The sequence below is a fragment of the Mustela nigripes genome, chromosome 18 (genome assembly GCF_022355385.1).
Source record: "Mustela nigripes isolate SB6536 chromosome 18, MUSNIG.SB6536, whole genome shotgun sequence".
Taxonomy (NCBI): domain Eukaryota; kingdom Metazoa; phylum Chordata; class Mammalia; order Carnivora; family Mustelidae; genus Mustela; species Mustela nigripes.
Window position 1 is genome coordinate 14,146,796 of NC_081574.1, and position 15,564 is coordinate 14,162,359.

The following is a 15,564-nucleotide window of genomic DNA, read 5'->3' on the forward strand; positions in this document are numbered from 1 at the left end:
GACTAGACTCAAGCTGTTGAATGACACGATTTAAGTGCATGAATTACATGGTATATGAATTAAATTTGATAAAGCTGTTATTCTCAAAGCATATTATGTTTAGTATATTCAAAATCTTATCTCTCTTCCTCCCCTTACCTTTCTTCCTTTCTTCTTTCTCTCCTTCCTTCCTTCCATTATCAAATTCATAAGCCAGGGATGGACTATGTTGAATCCATGGAATGAAGTATAATTGTATTTATCAGTTGGGTGACCAGAAAAGATAGCAAGTCAAAACTGAATCATTCTTTTAACTTGCGGAACGAGAGATGAAGAGACTATCTGGAATGTAAGCAGGTCTCCTTCATGAGATTTATTTTTTTATTCAACACATATTTATGGAACATTTATTAAACATTTGAGGCACTGAACTAGGTGCTATTTTATGATTTCCAAGCAATACACACACAAGGATATTTTTCCCAGCATACACCTGAGACCGAGTTTCACATGTTCTAGAACCAGTTGTCCAAGGTTCCCACCATCCTTCCTTCTAGCAAGTAGTTCACAAGAGCTGACTTTGGTCTATCACAAATTGTTTAAAAAGATTAAATGCACAATCACATTTTGAAATCTTTTGCTATTTACAGAAATGTCAAAAACACTTTTTTTTTTTTTTTTTTTAAAGAAAATCCATTAAACCAGGCCCACATCTTCAACAAGGAGTTTGTTGGAAAACGCTCTTGGGAATCCTAGACTCATGGGAATGGGGTATGGAGAAGCCAACTTTACCCCTCTGGGTGCCTGTCTCCATCCCTGGGGCTTGCAGATCTGCTTTGGCTTAGAGAGGGCTGGAACCTTGACCCTGCTGATCAGCAGGCAATGCCAGTCCAATGGCCTCTGGAGAAACTGGCGGATTATGAAATTGCTGTCAGAAGACTCAGGTCTACCAAGGTCTAACCAGAAACTCTCTCTCCATAGAGCAAACCCAAACCTACAAATGCTGTCTGAGGTCCCACCCAGATCTTCCAAATCTACATTTCTGGAAGCAGGCCAGATGGCGCTTACAATCCCAGGAAGTTTGCAAATGGCCGATGGTGACTGAACTCAGATCCACGTGGATTTCCAAGTTCTCTTTAAAAGTAGGAAGAGTTGGGACTCTATAATCAGAACTCTTGGAGGCTAGAAAGAATTCCCTGGGTCTGTTCTAATGGATGCTTAGGTCTTCAGAACTTAATTGAATTGGGTTCTGGCAATTAGACATTGGACAGGGAAAGTAGCCATTTATCTCATCTTTAACGTAAGGATCATTCCTTTGGTTTATCTTCGGTATTTGCAGGTCAGTCCAACTAACTTCCTCCTGGAATTAGCAATGAAGTAGCAAAATACTCCAGGAGGAGAGGTGTCTATATGTACGAGATTTGACTCAAAAGGAACAGAACACATTTAGAGGAAATTTTTCTGAGGAAAATAATGTAACTTTGAAATAAAAATCAAAGGGGAAAAAATTCTAGCCAAATAATTAAGCCACTAAAATGTAGGCATTGTTTTAGGAAAAAGTTATTTTCTCCATTTAGTGTCTGGATTTTCTTTACTATTTACCAGTATTTATGATTCCAAAAGTACCTTACTCTCGTTCATCTACTTAAGATTATTTATTAGCTACACTCTGCCAGACAAATATCTGAGATTTTATTATGCAACTTGAAGTCGTTAGGGATGAGTGAGAGGAAGATGATAGAATAGAGCTGGAAACACAAAGGGTAAGACTGTGTGCCTGTTTGTATTCTCTTGATTTTCATGATCCCCTTTTAACCGAATCACTTGGGTATCTCTAAGCCATCCTTCCTTCACAAGGGAGGAAGGTGGGCTCCACTGGATTTGTTTTCTGGACAAAGGGCACTTTGAACAATGGATGCCTGAGACACCACTGCCCAATGTTCTGAGAGCACCAGTTTGTTTTCAGCCAAATAACAAAGGCCGGCTTGTCCTCTTTCTAATTGATTGGATGGTTGGCTGGCACTTTTAAAACACATTACCTAAATCCCTAGAAATCTCTTGTGACGACGGATTTGGTATATGTATTTGTTAAGTAGCGATCTTTCGCTCTCATGATTCAAGGCACAGAGATGTTCCCACCCTTCTCCAATCAGGGTGAGCCTTGACGCTCATTTCTCAAGGCAAATGCTGTAATGGGGCTTCATCATGCTGGGGAGACCTGTTGGGCTGTCTGTTCCTGATGGAAAGTCTCTTTTGCAGGTGTGTCCCCATTTAGTGTAAACTCACTATTAACACTATGGTAGGTTTGTGTGACTCTGATCATTTAAACATGTCCTTTGTTGCCCTTTGTTTCACAGCAAGATTTCCAACAGCAACTCTAGATCACTAACCTGAAAACATTTCAACTCAGGCTCAGTGGGTCTTCTTAGGGGTTTCCCAAGAACTTAGGTCCCTGAGGTGGCACTCCAACCAAACCGTTTCCGAATCAAATGGCTAATTGGTTAGTGACTGGGATGTGGTTCCATTGTGTTCTCTCTGTTTCCCACCCCACCCCCACCTCCACCATTTCCTTCGGGCTTCTGGGTCCCTGGGGATACACTTTGCTGGTGGTATTCCATGAGCCTTGCTCCAGACTACTGGTGCCTAGAACTTTGGCTTACGGTGCCACCATTCCAAGCAGTGAACCGAGATTTCTGCAAACATGTCCACGAGTCATCAGCAAGATGATAGTAATAATAGGTCAGGTATTGCCGTAGCCTACACTCCGTCTGGGGATCCAAAGCCATGCAGGGCCCGCCACGTGCCAGGCTCCATGATGGGACAGACAGAGCCTTACAGAAGCTTGGATCTGCTGCAAGCTTTTCTGCTCCTCAAGCCAAGGGAGACATTTGTGTACACTCCAGACTCTGGGAGGGCGCCCAGGATTTCTACCTTGTTCGGTGAGTTCTTCAGTCCTTCGTACTCCTGATTGGTGATCCAAGCTAAGATATGCCCTTTCTGGAACTTGGTATAAAGTGAAAAACAAACAAACAAACAAAACCCCTCCAAAACAACAAAAAAAAACACAAGTCCATGAGCTGGGCCAGAAACAGAAAACAGCTATTGCTTTTATGTGGGCTTCGTTTTTCTGGGCTGGAAGGAGCAGGGCAGGATTGCAGCTCTAGACCCCAAGGATGGCTCCTGGGTGTGGAGGGGACACAGACAAGGGCCTGCTTTGTGCAAAGCAGGACAGAGACGGGCCCAAGACTCCATGCACTATCCACTCGATGTCTTCTTGCCCCACGGGTCGGCTCCTACTCAGATAGCTTGTCTGAGTGACCGCATGGGGACAATGCAGAAGATGACATGGAGTTGAACCAATGAGGAGCTGGATTTTCCTTACCTCCAGAAGAAATCAAACTTGGGGTTTTTGGTGTTTGTTTGTTTGTTTTAAGAAGTAAGGACTTTAACATATGGAATCATCCAAGAACAGTATATTTACAATTTTGGTGGCCTTGATTGCGTTAATGAAGCTATTATTCAAATAGAAAATGAAAACCATCCCACCATGGAGGCACCCTTGGCTGAACATTTGGGGACAACAATAGCAGCATCTATAAGAACAGTAGGAGGAGAATTGAGACCAGAACCCAGCTGTTCAGTCGGACAGACAGAGCCGAGCTGGCCTGGTCCTTCAGCATGCACATCACCCTGGACCAGGAGCCGTTGTTGGGCAGGGGAGTGACGCCCGCCACGTTGCACATGACATTGTAGACATCCACGGATCTGATTGGAGCAGCTCTGAAGTTGGATTTGAAATCTGAAAGGGAAAGGCAAGCAAACAAGTAGTCACAGCCATGCCCAGGGCAGAAAGGGGCCGAGTCACAACTCGGGCTCCAGGCAGTTTGGGGACTGGAAATCAGCTCTGTCAAAGGGGCGAGGCCAAGTCACGGTGAACTTGGAAGGGGATCTGGAAGGGCTATAGCTTACAAAAGGAAGCTGTTCTCTAGGGCTCAGGGAGAAGAGTTTCTTTAGAAAGACAAGTCAGCAGACCGTCTTTGTACATAACTGTGGGCCCTTCCTGACAACAGAGCTCTCCTGGAGAGGCAGAAGGCATCTCCATGTTTGCTGCTCATCTCTGCCGAGCCCTGGAGAGCAGGTGTGGTCAAAAAGGCTGACTGTCTTGCTGAGCCCCCCAAACCCAATTACACGCTCTGCTTATCTTCCAGAACATCTACCTAGCAGCAGCTGGTTGGCCAGGGGGCCCCGAGCCACTGAGGAACATTCCTTCATTTTCCTGCCACACTGAGGTCTCAGGGCTTCATGGAATGTGAACCTGTATGGTTTCCTCAGTTCTGGCCACCTCAGAAACAACAGCGATGGTTTCTTAAATATGGTTTGGAGAATCAATGGAACATTCCCTGGGAGCCTTTCGCTGGCAGCTCAAACAACTTAGCCGAGGGGAAAATGAGCAAACTGGTATTGGAGTTGGGGACCCAGGTGAGGGCTTCAAGAGCTCCTCAGGTCGAGGGAGAAGAGTGCTGTGCTTGCTTCCACCCAGCGGCTGCCCCAGACTCCAGCGGTGACGCAGGATTCTAGAAGGCAGGGGCAGCCGTTCACAGCCTAGTGAGTGCAGACAGATTGCAGAGAAAAGTCTACTTTCTCCTTCTCCACAGGAGGAAAGAGGAGGTTGAAAGCCAAGTCCGTGTCTGTTCAGAGAGTGAGTGTAAGAAGTTAGTAGTGTACACAGCAGTTTCTCTTTTGGGCCCCAAACTGGAGCTATATTGAGACTGAATTCTAGAAGGAGGTTTGATCTAATCATGAAGGCCTCTGCTAGTGCTTTCAGTCCATATAAGACTTTGAAAGGAAATGGGTGATTTGGGGCTGTAAAGCCAAGTTGTCTCCCTCAGAAGATAATCCTTTATAATTGCTCTGCTCAAATGATCACAAGTACTTTATTTAAAAAGCAAACATACACCAATGGCAACAGAGTCCAGAAGTGCCAACACCAAATGCTGCTCTTACATTAAGCCTGAAATCACAAGCACAGAGGTTCTATTCAGAAAATGCGCCCACAGAGTATGTTCGACCCAGGCCTACTTCCCAAGTGATAGGTTTTGCTCACTTTGGAGAGGTAATGTTGACTCTAGCACAAGAAGTTAATGGGCTCCGCAACCAGCCCACAGCCGCTTAGTAGCTGGGCAAGCCCAGGGAAGGGCATGGGAAGGGTACCTAAACCACGGTTCCAGGCGCAGTGCATCTGCTCGATGAGCGGCAGCAGTTCTTAGTAGTAAGTGTGTAGAATAAACACCCCACAAGGGCAAACTATGGACTGGAAATATTTACCCTATAAATTACTCGGAGGATTCACTTTATTTGGGGGCAGAAAGGGTAAGGGATAAGGCAGCATCACTTCATGGTAAAAACTGGTCAAAATCTGGAACCTGCATGGAGAGGAGATTTAGGACAGCCCCAGAGTCCCAGCCCTTCTCAATATCAAGGCGATGGATTGCAACGAGGCGAGGACAGTGGTGAGACCTCCCCAGAGAAGAATCAGCTGCGGTATGAAAAATCAATGGAAAGCTTGTCCCAGCCATGTGGCAGCAACTCGTCTCCCTCCTTGAGACTTGCCATGGACCTGGGTGTGATGACCACATCGCCTCACCACATGGTGGCCATGTCCTTGTCACGTGTGTGGGTGGGGACGGTGTGGGGGTGGCAGACACAGTAAACCCAACATGTCCTTCCCCAGCCTTCCAAATGCCCGTGTCTTTACCACTCAGCGGGAAAAACGGAGATCAAGCTCTACTGACAATAAAATTATTAGAAAACATTTTACATTGAAAGTACAAAGTTAAATCCTCTGCACATAAGCAGGAAGGAGAAGGGGTCCCCCTCCCCCCATTCCATCTGGTTCATGAATTCCTATGCTGCAGTGCTAGGACTTTGGCCCCAATGAGTAGAGGATCCAGGCTAGAATGAGAGCTTCTAGAAAATTCCTTAACAGCAGAACAATACCAGATCCAGCTGGGGAGGACCCAGCCAAGCTCTACTAACTCAAGGTGACATGTTGAATCTGGATTGGCAATCCAGGTTATCTCTATGAATTTAAATTTTCCAGATATTGAAACTGTTGTTCCTAAAGAGAGAAGTTTCTGCAGCCGCATGCCATGCCTGGCCACCTTGGGCTGCTCTCCCGGTGAGGCTCGCTAGCTCACAGGCAGCTCACTGACTCACACTCCTGCCGTCTTATCTTGAAATGTGGTGTTCTCTGGGGTGAGATTAGGTGGTTCAAATTAGAAACCGGGATTAACCAGAGAAAGGCTATCTTCCAGAATTATTTCCTTTTCTTTCTGCCGGACCAGACTTACTGACTTCTAAGCTGTATCTGAGCAGCCGTAATGATGCCCGGCTTCCTCCCTGAGCGAGAAGCGCATACAATTAATCAGGAAGGATGTACCTTTATCTCAAAGTGCAGCTAGATAGCTATTAAAGGCCTCACTCTTAAATTTCCTTCAGAGTAAACAGTCAGTGTGTAAAGCTGTTCAACCTTTCATGAGAACTGGAGCCAGAAACGTGATGGTTTGAGGGAGGCTCGCAAGGCGGTATCTGCCTAGAAGCATTTTTGTAACGGGCCCAGTCCATTTCCATCAGGAGTCATCTCTCTCTCTGTAAAAGGCTTTGGCTTTTGGTTTAATAGGAACCTATGATGGAAGCTTTTGTGGACAGACATCTTTCCCCTCTGAATTTAAGCTTATGTAGCTTTGGATACTTTGTTTTAAAATTTTGGTTTGAGGCTAGATTTTCTCTATGCCTGAGACTGTTGCCTATAAACCCTCCTTCTGCTGACAACCGGTTTGCATTCACCATCTTACTTCTCTCTTCTAAGGAAGGAAAAAGTTACACTTTTGAATGAAAGCCCTGATGTTCAATGTTCTCCCATTTAAAGGCCGCGGCCGTGGAAAATCTCCAGCCTAATCCATCCAACAGTTGACCTCAACAATGTCCTTGAGGCTCCCTTCCTCATTCATTATGTTTTTGAGCTTTGGTGAACTCGTGTTGATTGTAGTGTAAGAGGTTAATCCGCCCTGAGGCGTGGTTGACAGGGAGCTCCTGCTAACTCCCACTAGTTCATGGCCGTGTGCCTGGACATCCTCTGAACTCTCTTGGGCCAATGTTGTGAACCCAGTTAGCACTCTGTAAATGTTGGCTGCTACTGGTACTGACACTTGCTTCAAGACTTGGGAACTCGTATCACACATGAGAAAGGACCTGGACTAACGTGATTCCTGGGCTCAGGAGGCCAGGAGCTCCCGAGGAGCATGCAGAAATGGACAGCCAGGTGTTGTCAGCAGCTATTTTGTGGTAAATAGAGTGACCCAAGGCAAACATAGATCTTTTGTCTTGCTACGTCAAGAAGAGCAGAACTTCTAGGCATGATTTCTAACCTATACTTGGAAAGGGAAGCACGGACTGTTATAGGCTGAAACATTGTAATCTAATTCCAGAAAACAGCATTTGGAATATGCACGTCAGGGTAAGTTACTACATCTAATAAGGACAGTGAACAGTAGTGACAGGAGACTAGCTTATGAGCCAGGCAACTGAGGGCTAATGGCTGCTGAATGTCTCTCTCTCTCTCTCTTTTTTTTTTTTTTTTAAGAACGAAAGGGGTGTTTGGGTCATAGTATGGACTTTGAGTATCTGATAAACTTCTCAACAATGTGAATTCACAGTCCTCTGTCAGTAAAGCAAATGACCAAATAGACCCTGTCCATGCCCCCTCTATTCCAGCCTTAGAAATGCATCTGGTCAAGGAAGGCAGAGTAATTTTGCTTTCATCCAAGGACATCCAGATGTCCCTAGGCCTTCTGGCTCATTCAAAGTCCATCTCAAGGTCATTTCCTAGCCTAGCCTTGAGCACATCCCAGCTTCTGGTTGGGCCCTAAACCGAATGACCCCCCCTCACAAGGCTGGGTGCTCTAGACAGGGAGGACCTGCGGAGGAGTCAGACCCTTGACGTGATCTCGTCAGCTCAGACTCACAGCTGTCGGCAACCTGGTGTCTGATAAGATTTCCTGGACATCAGCTAGCTGTGAAATAACATTTTGATGAATTAAGTAAAAAATGAATCGCAAACATGTGGAATCCATTTTCTTCACCGCACTCAAGATTTAAAATTTACAAGGAAAAGTATTTGGCCACGTTTGCCAAACCTAAGAAGCATCTGAAAGCCGGCCAGCCAGAGATGTTTCGTGGAGACCAGCTGGATTTACTCAGCTTTGCTCATAAAGAGGGTCCGTAAAGAGATCACTTGAGCCTTTACTAGCGCTGTCAGCCCCTCCTGGAGACCACTTCCTTGGGAATGGAGGACAAAGCATGTGGTCATGTCTTGCCTACCGGGTCCAAAGGCCAGGAAGATGCCCCTCATGTCCATGAGCTCGTTGTCGTAGCCGTGCCACCCGTGCTGCCAGCCTTCCCTCTTGCCGGTGCTGTTCATCCAAAAAGGAAGTGTGTCTCGACTCTGAAACCAAGAGAGGCAGTCACATTACACTGTGTCCCAGCCATCGTGATGAGCGAGCTTCGGGCCCACCCACCGTGGGATCTCCTTCTCAGCATTCCCCACTGGGGTCTTCCAACCTCAGATCCTGTCCTATTCCATCCGGGGAGCACAGACCTGGGGAGGCAGCCTGTGAAATTGACAGAGAACTCTACCTATAAAGGTATTTTCTGAGCAGGACGGTACCTCGTACAGAGGGATGTTCAAGTATATCTGTGGTGTAGAGAAAAGTATATTTGGCCTTTGTCCCAGGTTCCAGGACCAGGGTTCCTAAAACCCTTGGAATTTCCAGAGTGATGGAGTGGTTTTTGTTATTCATAATGAGCCCCTTTCTCCCATACCTGGTGTCTGCTAATGAGGTCCCTGATGGGTGGGGGGCTGCGGAGCTTCAGGAGGTCACTGAAGGGACCAACCATGAGATGGGGACGTGCTCTTCCTCTAAGACTGCGTTCGGTCTTGTGGCCAAGGATGGAGTCACCCGTGCCCATGCAGTGGAACCCGAGTAAAAACCCTGGAGCAACGTGGTTCAGGGAGCTTCCGGATGGAGGAACAAACCGACGTGCTCGGAGGGTGGCGACCCCAGAGGCAGCCTGGGGGCTCCGTGCCCCTCACCCGCGGTCCTTTGCTCTATGCCTCTCTGAGTCGTAGCCTCTGTAAGAAAACTAGTCCTAAATAGAGCACGTTTCTGAGCTCTGTGATCCATTCTGGTCATTTATCAAACCTGAAAAGGGTTGTGAGAATCCTCCAGTCTGTAGCCAAGCCGGACACCAGTGTGTAGCCTGGGGACGCAGGACCCGGGGCTGGTGGCGGAAGTGGGGTGACGGAGCGGGACGGAGCGGGACGGAGCCCCCTAACGCGAAGGGCTGCTCCAGCTCCGGGGTTGGGACTGAACCGCAGGACACCGACTGCTGTCAGAGCGTTGTTGGAAAACACAGTGTTGAACTGAATCACCTTGTTCTCCTAGCAAAGCCATCAAAGCCCGAGCCCTTTCCGCCGCCGCATCCAACGCCCATCTTTCCCCTTCTCGAGCCCCACCCTCACGACACTGGGGATAGTTAGTTTCCTCCTCTCCATTCAGTCAAACGTGCGAGGACGGCATGGCCGCTCCTCTTACCCAGGCTGGTCACACGTTCGTTTCCTCCAACGGCCTCCACGTGGGGTGGGGTCTGGAACCATCACTTCCCCCACCCTCTTTCCTTCAGAACTCAACTTCCTTAGATGGCCGATGCTGGCTTGTGCGACAGCCGTGGGTCCTGAGGGGGCCGCTGCCAGCTGGACACGTCCCTCGCCCTTCCCCACGGACTACATTCATGCCTGATGGTCCAGGCACCTCTGCTGAGCGGGGTCTGAGATCGCAAACCCTTCAGATGCAGGAAGTGGAACGGACTGGTCGTGGCCAACGCAGGGAAGCACCAGTCCCAGGAATTCACAGGTCGGCTCATAAGACGTGTCACAGTACCAGGGATGCAGTCTGCCGAGAGCCTGTGCTGACCGTGGATGACCGTCCCACTGCACAGTTGAAGGAACTAAGGCCCAGAGAGGTTAAGGGACCCTCTTAAAGCCGCACAGCTGTGGAGAGTCAGGACTGGGACTGGAACCCAGGTGGGCTGTCTCCTGGTCTTCATGTACCATCCACGGCCCCACAACCAAAAGTCACTGCCTGTGACCTTGCCTCTTTACTCACCAAGGAGTGTGGCCAGTTCTCAAGTGTATAGAAAAAAAAGGTTTTAAAATCAGATTCCACTTTGTCGCTTTCTGGTTCTGCAAGCTGGCTCAGATCCTGGGCAAGATACTTCTCGGAGCTTCAGTTTCCCCGCTGGGTGTGATCATACCTGCTTCCCAGAGTTTCTGGAGGAGGACAGGACTGTGTGCCATGTGCCCGGCACAGAGTAGATGCTCAGTAAATGGCTGTGGGATGGTCACCAGATGCCGCTGGCTGTGGGGCGAGGTACGCTGGTCCCGCGCAGGGGGGCAGTGATGGTTGTGGGGCCTGAAGTCCCCTTTGCTTAGTTAGCTGTCATCCTGCATTGCACACCCGTCCCGTCTCACCCCATAAATCGCTCCCTTGCTTTCCAAATCACACTGTTTCACCGACGCCCCGTTTCCTGAATTTCCATCATCCTCTGTCCCTCCTTCTACAGCTGTAGCTTGTATTTTTCCATGGGAACGTTTTCATTAACTTACTGCATCTCTAACCTGTTATACCATTTTTGTTCTTTGTCTCTGGTGAAGATCACAACACATCCCAATTTAGCTTTGTCGGCTAATTGGAGGTGTTGCTTCCCCCGTCGGGTGCCCGGGCACTGATTCCCGCAGCACCAGAGAGAACATTCTCTTACTGACGACCTCACCAACTTTGACCCCCCACAGGACATATGTGCCCTGTGACAAAGGGACAGATGAAAGGGAGACGAAGATGGATTATCCCTGATTTACGAATTCCAGTCCGGATTCCACGAACACACACATAGAGCCCTGAAAACCTCAGCCTGAAGGTACCAGGGGCTTTGTCCGATCGTAGGTGAACGCGTTCCTTTTTATTAAAGTGACACCTTGCTCCCAGTGAAACAACTGCTCTTACTGATTTTAAAAGTAATAAGGATCTCGCAGCTTCTGGGAGAAGCTAAGCATATCCCGGAAGTGACTGAATGGGTGACTTTACGTGCGCAGGCTTAACTTCCAAATGGCCTGAGAACGATTTTCTCCCTTTCCTTTCCTGGTGGCTTCCCCTGTTTTTGTTGTGTAACGCCATATTGTCACCCTAGATGCCTACAGATGAGGGCCTGCTGATCAATGTGTGTCCCAGGTTGCTCAGCCTCCAGAGTAGAAATCCCCAGGCTGCGGATCCTCCAGCTGCTGGGCGAGGAGACCTAACCCCAGCCCGACTCTCACAGGCCCAGGGACTAGCCACAGAGACCCACCTATGAGACCACCTATGAGACCACCAGAGCCACCAGAGACATCACTATGTCTGGGGAGGTGCCCAGACCCTCCAGATTTGGTCAAAGCTGAGACAGGGGTAGAGGAGTGGTGTGTGTGTCCATGGGGAAGGGGGAGTGCAGTGCTCCTAAGTTGGGGTCACTAAGAAAACTGGGCTCATGGTGGCGTTGGCAGCCAGTTCCCAGGAAACACCAGGTTCTCCTGCAGCCTGTAGAGAAGGCCCAAATAAGGCCTCCACCTGGAAGGGGTTTTCCCCTCATGAATAGGGGAAGGGAAGAATCTAGAAGGAACAGGGTCTTGTTCAGGGAAAGGAGCCCCAACAGGGGTGGGAGAAGTCCTTATCTTCCCAGGGGAGAAGGCAGGGATCTAAGAGCCTGTCCATTTTGTTCCACAGCTCAGCAGACAAGCGCTGAGCTCTGAATCTGTTGGGCTCTCTGCTAGGCTTTTGGCTGAGAGGCACGGAGGAGGAAGGCATTCTTTCTCCTGAAAGAGCTTATCTTCTGTGAGGAAAGACGAGGGTTTACAGCCTCTGTGTATTGATTCCTGAGGTGGCCGGGACAGGCAGTGAGGTACCATGAGGCCCTGGGGAGGCTTGTCGTGGGAATCACTGTCCGTGGGAAGGGTGAGCCTGGATAATGGGGGGGCCCACTGTGAGAGGCCACCCAGATGGCTCCAACAGAGTGTGGGCAGGTCCCGAGGTGTCCCCAGCAACGGACCTCTGGGAGCTCTGGCTGGGGGGAAGGCCAGGCCAGGCAGGGACAGCTTGTTCCACCTCGTACGGGAGAAGCATGAGAAGGAAGCAGCCACGGCAGAGACACTTTGGCCGGCATGAGGAGGAGAGAGGACCTGGCGTTCTCCCCTCTCAGTGCCTGCCTGAGGTGGTGTCAGTCAAAAGGGCGACCAACCGTCGCGCTCTGCCCAGGACTGAGGGGCTGCCGGGACACCACACTTCAGGACAGTTCCAGGGAAAACCATGACATGCTGGCTATTTTCCAGTGAACGCTATCTTGGAAATTTAAATAAAATCTTCACCAAGTGTAATTTGTTCAGCATGTTCCAGAGCTTTCCAGGACCCTTCCTCTATGCACAGGTAGGGAGCCGTGCTGGGACCTTCCTTTGATGAGCTATTGAACTAATCATTTCTAACAGGAAAGAACCAGAAAGAGCTCCACAAGCGGAAACGCTGTGAGAAAGGGTAATTCTGTTTCTACACTCGTGTTCCTCCATCTCGGTGCCTGCTTCCCAAATTCAAGCAAGCTGAGGGGAGGCATTTCCACGTGCGCCAGGGGCATCTTTATGAGATACGAGTTACAGTTTCCCGCCTAGATCTTTGTCTCAATCACCCTTAGAATTTAAAAAAAAAGTCACGTTCACTGTTTACGGCCCAAATCAGCAAACCAGTTCACGAAGTTTGTTCAACACTGCCTGGAGGTATCTCTGAATTTGCCATTTTTACGGCGGATTCAGTCCATTACGGTGCTGAGCTGAGAGGTACAGGGAGCACGGTCAGATACGGGGGTAGGGTTGGGAGTGAGGGTAAAGGCAGAGGGAGGGATAGAGGGACAAAAAGCAAGAGCAGCTGGAACAATCCGTGTCGTTGGTTCCTGTCTGCACGTAGCCCAAGTCTTTGCTTTATAGCAAAATCTCATTTTTTTCTTTCATTATTGCATTCTGGGGCTCCGTTAACACATAGAGCTCTTGCCTCTTCCTTCCGATTTCTCCTCAGTGTAGATCAGAAAATGGTTGCTAAGCTGCAGACAGAAATACTCCTGAGGAGACGGGAGGGCTGCTGGCTGCCAGGACAACATCTGGGCGCCAGCTCTTGCTCCGCACCCCAAAATGACTCTGTGTGGGGAGGCTGGGGATGCGGAAATCCGCCCTGCGTGGATATCCTCCCTGGCAGTGGGGAGCTGTGGAAGGCTTTGTCTGGTGCCTCCTGCTCCATTTGACTTCCGGTCCAGTCTTCCCCACTGGGAGCGCTCACTGTCTACACCGCTGGTTCCCAAGCCTGTCCGTGCAGACACTGCCCTGAGCTTACTTATCCTGGATCTGATTTTGGGTATTTGCATTCAGTAGGCCAGGAGGAGGCAGGGAATCTGTTTAATCATCTCTGCCCAGCTGATCAGGATGTAGAGTCAGGTCTGGAAACCCCTGGAAACTATTCACCAGGCACCCATCCTGTGCTATGTCAAATTATCTGTCCTTTTCTAAGGACGCTTCTTATTTATACTTGATATAAATCGTCACCCCTCTTTCCAACCACTAACTGTACAAATCTTCCCGGGGAAGTGGGGTCGGGCACCAAAGTCTGCCCCCTCCCTCTCTTGAGGAGGCCTCTCCCCGAATCTCCAGGGCTCTGGGGAACCCGGGGGAAATCTGGTCAGATTAAAATAAATAAAACGGGAACACCTATCTAAAATGAAATCTACTTCATTCGCCTAGGACATGGTTAGGAGAGAAACGTCCCAGGTCCTGGAAAACACAAAATAAGCTTCTGACATCACCTCAGACTGAAAGAGGCGCCCGATACCGTCAAGTTGGGGGTGGCTTCGGTTCAGACTCGGTGGCAGTGATGACAGTTTGGCTGGCTCTGGAGACTTTGCTGGGAGGGTTAAGTTTGAGCAATGGTTTCTATCACAGACCCGTTTCTTGGATTTTCTGTTGCTTCCCTGAGACGCTTCCTGTTGCCGTGGGTCCTTGGACCCCCATCGAACGGTGGTGGGGAACACTCTGGGCTAAGAGATGTCTCTCCAACAGTGTCTCTGTGTCTTAGGAGCCTGCGTTTCTAACACAGCACCTAACTACTCGGGCCTCCGCCCTGATCTGACCCTGGAAAGCCGGGCGGCCACACACAGCCCAACGCTCTGAGTAGAAAATGCCTGACAGCAAAAGCAGCTTCAGTGAAGGGCTAGAGATGCGTGGATTGGGCTCCCCCCTTTTTTCCCCCCTTTTTCCCCGGGATTGTGTTTACTGAAGTGTGCCAAGGGTGGGGGGGGGCATGTCCTCCCAGACGACCTTAATCACCCCCAGAAAGTCAGCAGCTCCCTGCACCCGACATCCGACTTCCTGAAGCTCAATTAGTTGGGCCTGGACAGCACCACTCTGGCTGCCACTAACACTCAGAAGCCGCGTATTCCAGATTGTCTTGATTTCCCCCAAATATTTTGGGTCCACGCCTAACTGCCACTCAACCCCAGGCCTTAGAATTGAGCCTGGCATTTCATATCCTTTGCCAGTTTTCAAAATAAATCTTGCCTCTGGAGACAAATATTGGCCTCCCTGAGAAGCTTGGGTCTGGCTTAGCTGCACTTTTCTCAGGCAGGAGTCCGGAAGATCGACAGAGAGCACCGTGTTTCACAACCCTTCCGCGGGCTGGGGCACCATCCTGGCTTTCTGAGCACTGTGGAGTGACAGGAACGCTGTCTAGAAGAGGCTACGGGACTTAGCCCCTGCAGAGCGGGGAGGGGGTACTGGCGAGAGCCGTTGTGTCCCACACCTGGGCTCCAGCTGTCGACTCGCAGAAGCTAGACTTGCCATCACTGAGCACCTTCTCCCTGTTCAAGTTTCTTCTCTGGCTACTGATAATGAGCCCAAAGGAAAGGCCTTCCTGACCCAGCAGACCTCCCTGTTTTATTTGGTTACTGATTTACAGATACAAAGCGAACGGCCTGGGAAGAGGAACCCGGAATCGACCGCCTTAATATGTACTGATTCATTTAGTCAATCACATCCCACAAACATGCGCTGAGCCTCTGCCACGTGCCAGGTTCCACGGAGGAAAGCGGGGGGCGGAGACGCCACGGGGCTGCCTGCAAGGGGTTTCTAGCCCAGGAAGGAAGGGTTCAAGGGCAGATGGACAAATGCAGCCTGCAGGGGAGTGATTCCAGCTTTGGGGGCAATGTCAGGACGGAGGCTATTAGGGGAGAGTTGGGTGTTTCCTGGGAGAGATGGTGTTGGAGCTGGGCTAAAGGACAGGTTGGAGTCGAAGAGAAAAGAGCACCCCGGGGTTCTGACTGATGTTACCAGAGCCCGCTGAGGACAGGCTGATTTTTTTTTAGGTACAGGTGTCCCCCGCTTTTTGAAAGTTCGAGTGACACCACTTTGTT

General features: G+C 49.5%; 1 protein-coding gene across 1 annotated transcript in view; it reads right to left on the minus strand.

The window, feature by feature from the left end:
- Positions 1-337: 337 nt before the first annotated feature.
- ENPP6 (ectonucleotide pyrophosphatase/phosphodiesterase 6) overlaps positions 338-15,564 on the minus strand; it is a 108,397-nt gene continuing 93,170 nt past the window's right edge. The window contains exons 7-8 of the mRNA XM_059384020.1: positions 8,359-8,482; positions 338-3,778 (exon numbers count right to left, since the gene is read on the minus strand). Coding sequence (XP_059240003.1) covers positions 3,573-3,778; positions 8,359-8,482 — 330 coding nt within the window. The 3' untranslated portion in view covers positions 338-3,572. The remainder of the gene's footprint in view (positions 3,779-8,358; positions 8,483-15,564) is intronic.